At 37.4% G+C, this 6,121-nt stretch overlaps 1 protein-coding gene across 1 annotated transcript in view; it reads left to right on the forward strand.

The window, feature by feature from the left end:
• Positions 1-6,121, forward strand: part of LOC107693770 (neurexin-2-like) — a 415,962-nt gene that overhangs the window by 142,182 nt on the left and 267,659 nt on the right. Inside the window, exon 8 of the mRNA XM_016493287.1 lies at positions 5,299-5,600. Within this exon, the coding sequence (XP_016348773.1) occupies positions 5,299-5,600 (302 nt within the window). The remainder of the gene's footprint in view (positions 1-5,298; positions 5,601-6,121) is intronic.

Below are 6,121 nucleotides of genomic sequence, written 5' to 3' on the forward strand. Positions count from 1 at the left end.
AAGTCGCATTTGTCATCCGTCACCGTGACAGCAAGTGGACTTTTGAAACTGGAATAATGAGTGGATTACGCATTTCAATTGGCAAGAGAGGAATAACACGGATGGAACTTTCTTGGCAAGGAGGATTGTGTGCATCACAGTCAGGTACAAGGGAGAAGACTTCTTACATTGGGTAAGACAAAAAGTTTAATTTTCGCAACTTGTTTATCGACTTGTTAATAGCAATTTGCTGTGGAGTATGTGCCGATCGGGTCCAGTCGGGTCTGTGTCTTCCCGGCCGGGTTCGGGTCCATCTTTCCAATAATTGACAGTCCGCGTCGGTTCTGGGTAGTACATTTTTGACATTTCTCGGTTCTGCACGGGCCCGGGTCCAACTTTCAAAATAACAGATGGGTCCGGGTCGGTTCCGGGTAGTACATTTTTGACATTTCTCGGTTCTGCACGGGCCCGGGTCCAACTTTCAAAATAATAGACGGGTCCGGGTCGGTTCAGTGTAGCACATTTATGGGTCTCTTCGAATTTTTGGACCCGTGTAGACCTCTACTGTAAAGCTGCTTTGACACAGTCTGTATTGTTAAAAGCGCTATATAAGCAAAGGTGACTTGACTTGACTCATCCAAAAATTTTAATTCTGTGTCTGTTAACTCACTCTCATGTTGTTCTTGCACGTCAAGCACGCTTTTAAACGTCCGTGAGCTGCAAGGTGTGCATTATTATTATTATTATTTCCCATTTCATTGCCCGCCTCTTGTTTTTTTAAATGCAAAAACGCATTCTTTGTGAATAGCCGCTTAGGACTCAGCTCACGTTAATGAAGCGCCATCTAAAGGTATTTCCCTAAACAACCACTGGTCAGATTTTCTGGCACAGAATGAGAGCTTATTAAATCACGAACACGATTATTTATTTTTGCTAATTATTATTTTATTTTAGTTAGTTTTTCAGTAACTGTTGTTAGTTTCGTTTAGTTTTAGTTTTTCATTTATTTAGACATTTAAATTTAATTTCAGTTTACGAAAATGTTTTTTGACCAATAGTTTTAGTCTTAGTTTCAGTTTTCGTTTACGAAAATAACCTTGGAGCTAAAACTGGCGTTGTAATATTACAACAGTGGGCCTTACGGAGTTAAACCTACCCATACCACCAAACATGTCCTTAACCTTACCTGTATCCCACCCCAATAGCAGCAAAAGTGTTTTGCAATACAATATGAACACTAAGTACATTGTACTTATCTTTTGATATAAGTACATTGTAGTTAAGGCCACCTAATATAAAGTGGGACCTTCTATTCTATTCTATTCCTCACTCTACAAAGATACAGTTGTATTCAGCATGTCGAAGTTGTTAAAAACAGCAGTATCAAAATCTAATTCCTGCATTACAAACAAACAACTATCAACTGCTTATGAAACTGAATTTGCTGCTTTAACCTGAATGATCCGCTTCTGTCACGCTATCAGCTTACAGTTGGGCTTCCCTATAAACATGTAAAATGATTGACAGGCAGAAAGCACCTCACAGTCTTCTGATTGGTGAATCAGAACAAATCTGACTATAGTATGGATATTTTATATTCCATAAAAAATATTAGACACTGCACCTTTAATGCAAACAAAGCTTTCTGTTTGCCAATATATTTGAGTCACAATTCATTTGTCAGAAGCATTGTTACTATCTGAGAACATTTGCTGCTGCAGCGGTAACATCTGAGGCACTTTCAGGATGCACTTTAGAAAAGTTTAAAGATTCTCTGATATTGTCGAGTCCCATCATGTCATGTTGGTTTATTGTTAGAAACATTACCTTATACTTAGTCATAGCCCTGTGTTTTGTGGGTCATATTCTCTTTGCGTCACCCTGTAGTCAGTGAGAAACTGAACAAAAAAAACTCTTAAGCACACATGGCTCAGCAGGGGCTTGGTTTCTGTCATCTCTTAAAGAGTTCCTCTCTACGTGGTAGGTCTGCTTGTTGTGGAACACGCTCTGGCTGTTTATTCTCCACTGAACCAAGTGGCACTATGATAAGATTCTGCCGCTGTAATTTTGCAAGGTCACATTTCCTTGGTGAAGATGTCTGGTTGGTGGATTTGTGCCCAATCGTTTCTTTCCTAACTGATGGTCTGAGCCTTCTTGCTTGATGAAACATCACAAGTCTTCAAATTAATGTTATGCTCTGCTGGTTAAACCTGGAATGGAATATTTCATACTATTTTTAGCAGCTGAGCAGGTTATGTATGCATATCTGAAGGACGAATATTGTTGTTCCGGTGCTGTAAAACAAGATTGTCTGAGATGTGTTGGCAGAAACTTGATAGATTTTGTAGACATGTATCAATTAGATGAAAAATGACTTCATCTGGTGTCATAAACAATTTGGTCTGCCTCTTGAATTGAGTACATCTAGGACCCCAGGAGGCTGTTTGTAATGCCTGATTGAAAGCCATAAGAATTGGTGAGGTTGTGTATGGTGTAAGTTAAGTTGGCATTCTATGCTATGCTAGTGGTACTATATCTTTAATTTAGTCATTATTTTGTCAAGTCATATTCATTCATTTTAGTAAATTTTACTAAGTTAGCACGTTAGTTTAGTCGAAATAAAGAACATTGTAGTAACTTTGTTTTATTGTGTGCAGATGCTAGATTTAAAATTGCATTTACACTATCATTCAAATGTTTGGCGTCAGTAATTTTTAATTGCATTTTTTTAAAGAAATTAATACTTTTGTTTAGCAGGGACATTGTAAACTATTGAAGCCCATTTCCGCCACTGAATAAAAAAAATAAAAAAGGTAACTGTGACTTTTTATCTCACAATTCTGCCTTTTTTTTTTGCAATTGCGAGTTTACATCTCGCAGTTTACTTTTTCTCAGAATTGTGTGCTATAAACTCACAATTGCAGGTTATAAAGTCTGAATAGGGGTATATAAACTTGCAATTGTGAGAAATAAAGTCAGAATTGCGAGAAGTTTATTTTTCTGAATAAAAAAATAAAAAAGGTAACTGACTTTTTATCTCACAATTCTGCCTTTTTTTTTTGCAATTGCGAGTTTACATCTCGCAGTTTACTTTTTCTCAGAATTGTGTGCTATAAACTCACAATTGCAGGTTATAAAGTCTGAATAGGGGTATATAAACTTGCAATTGTGAGAAATAAAGTCAGAATTGCGAGAAGTTTATTTTTTCTCACAATTGCGAGTTTATATCTCAATTCTGAGGCAAAAAAGTCACAATTGCGAGTTTATATCATGCCATTCTGAGAAAAGTCACAATTGTGAGATATAAACTCACATTTTGACAAAAAAAGTTAGAATTATGAGTTTATATCTCACTTCTTTCTCAGAATTGTTTAAATCTAAAGAAAGTTTTTTTTTCTCACAATTGTGAATTTATATCACGCAATTCTAAGAAAAAAGTCAGAACTGCGAGTTTGTATTACGCAAATACAAATAAATTAACCTGTTAGGGTTTCAGTTTACTGATGTTCATTCACTGTTTAGCTTCAGCTCAAGCAGATCAGTTTCTGACAGACTATGATTTGGAATATTTGAAATAAACTCTTTTCAAATTTATTTTTGATTGTTAATATCTTGCAGTCTTTTTTTTTTTCTTGTCATTTTCTTCAACAGTATGTTAAATGACCATCATTTAATTATAACCATGATTTAACAGTAATTTTGTTGACTAGATTAAAACCGCCTGAGACTTCAAAACTTTCCGCTGTGCTGTCTAGCTGTTTTGAACACATCTTATGCGAACACTCTGCCTTAAGAATCGTGTCCAGTTGGGGTCAGACTAACCCAAAACTAGGCTAATTATACAGGGCTTCCCTTTACATCACACAGGCAACCCAATGAATATTCGAGTTTGAAAATCTGTAGTATTGCACATCCCAAAAGTTTAACAGGTGGTGTGGGCTAATTCTTTCTCAGAATTGTTTAAATCTAAAGAAAGTTTTTTTTTCTCACAATTGTGAATTTATATCACGCAATTCTAAGAAAAAAGTCAGAACTGCGAGTTTGTATTACGCAAATACAAATAAATTAACCTGTTAGGGTTTCAGTTTACTGATGTTCATTCACTGTTTAGCTTCAGCTCAAGCAGATCAGTTTCTGACAGACTATGATTTGGAATATTTGAAATAAACTCTTTTCAAATTTATTTTTGATTGTTAATATCTTGCAGTCTTTTTTTTTTTCTTGTCATTTTCTTCAACAGTATGTTAAATGACCATCATTTAATTATAACCATGATTTAACAGTAATTTTGTTGACTAGATTAAAACCGCCTGAGACTTCAAAACTTTCCGCTGTGCTGTCTAGCTGTTTTGAACACATCTTATGCGAACACTCTGCCTTAAGAATCGTGTCCAGTTGGGGTCAGACTAACCCAAAACTAGGCTAATTATACAGGGCTTCCCTTTACATCACACAGGCAACCCAATGAATATTCGAGTTTGAAAATCTGTAGTATTGCACATCCCAAAAGTTTAACAGGTGGTGTGGGCTAGACATAAAGCCAGAAAATAAGGGCAAAACTAACAAGCTGTCTGTGAAAGTGATGATTTTTAACGACCTAAAATAACGAAGATGAGATATTTTGACAAGCAGCCTCCTCAGTCGCCTATTTTCTTAATGACTGTATTTTGCAACTCTACCTCGTTCATCAAAGCTTTCACATCTTAGTGGCGTTCGCAAATCAAACCGTTATTTAAAAGTGTGGCTGTGTTTTATTTCAGATTATTCCTGACAGCCCGTTTTCAGCTCGCAGTTTAATTTCAGGACCGCAAGCTTTACATGCATAAATGACCTTCACGATTAGCTGATGCGAACGGCGCTGGGGGAGATTACGCTCATTTACATGTGTGACACACTCACCTCTGCGGTTCATGTCTACGGGAAGCGCGAATAAGGAAACGTGGTAATCCAGTGAGATTTTCTCATGTCAAAGACATGTACAATGATTCATGCTTGCAGCTGTCTTGTACTGTTAATTTCTGGTTCGTTTATGCTTCATTTGAGCCAGTGGCCTTAAACCCCTCATTAGTCAAAATCACATCAAGGCTCAAGTCCTGCCTGAACATTTCTGGGTTGTAAAACCCACTATGAGTATTTTACATGCATTTCCATTTCATTAATTCTTTGTTTCCACTTGTTCATCCTTAAATGTTTGGTTGGTTCTGTGCGAGTCTATAAAACTCAGAGAATATAAAGAGGAGTCAGTTCTCATACCATTGGTCCAAATCCATCCCAGCTCTAACGACCTTCCTTTGCCTTTTTCTATCTCCCTTCAACAAGGCCAAGTGGAGTCAGTGGCCACATTCAAGGGTAATGAGTTCTTCAGCTACGACCTGTCCCAAAAGCCAATCCAGAGCAGCACAGATGAAATCACCCTGTCCTTCCGAACGCTGCAGCGAAACGGCCTCCTGCTCCACACCGGCAAATCCGCAGACTACGTTAACCTGTCTCTGAAAAGTGGGGCCGTGTGCCTGGTCATCAACCTGGGCTCCGGTGCCTTCGAGGCTCTGGTGGAGCCATCCGATGGCAAGTTCAACGACAATGCCTGGCACGTGGTCCGCGTGTCCCGCAACCTACGTCAGGTAACGTTCACATTTGCGCATCGTGGCTTCACAGGGTGCTTCATTTGATTTTTCTAATATGACTATACTTTGGTTGACTTGTGTTATTGTATAAAGTAAATGTATAAATGCATAATTGCATTATTAACTGTTTAAAATTTCTTGCACAAAAGTAATTTAACTCTTTGAGTTTTCTGATTGGCTAGCAAGCGGAGGTCACAACAGGTATTTCAATGAATTTGAAGTGTGCTAGTGTGAAAAAATCGCTACAGCAGTTATGTAATACAAATAAGTCAATGTAAACCTTTCATTTAGCTTTAAAATGTTTCTTCTGAAATGACTGTCATTTCACATATGATTTTAGCTTTAAATCCTGCGATACCAAGAGTATATTGGTTGTAATAGAAAGTGAATTTTAGACTGCAAGTTTGCACACTGAGGGAAGGGGTCATTTTAAAGCGAGCAGCCAAATCTACTTCCCTTTAATTAGGCTGTTAGCAAAGGGAACTTCATGGAAGTTATTTATTTTTTAAACCCAACAG

Source organism: Sinocyclocheilus anshuiensis, unplaced genomic scaffold (genome assembly GCF_001515605.1).
Source record: "Sinocyclocheilus anshuiensis isolate Anshui unplaced genomic scaffold, SAMN03320099.WGS_v1.1 scaffold817, whole genome shotgun sequence".
Lineage (NCBI taxonomy): Eukaryota > Metazoa > Chordata > Actinopteri > Cypriniformes > Cyprinidae > Sinocyclocheilus > Sinocyclocheilus anshuiensis.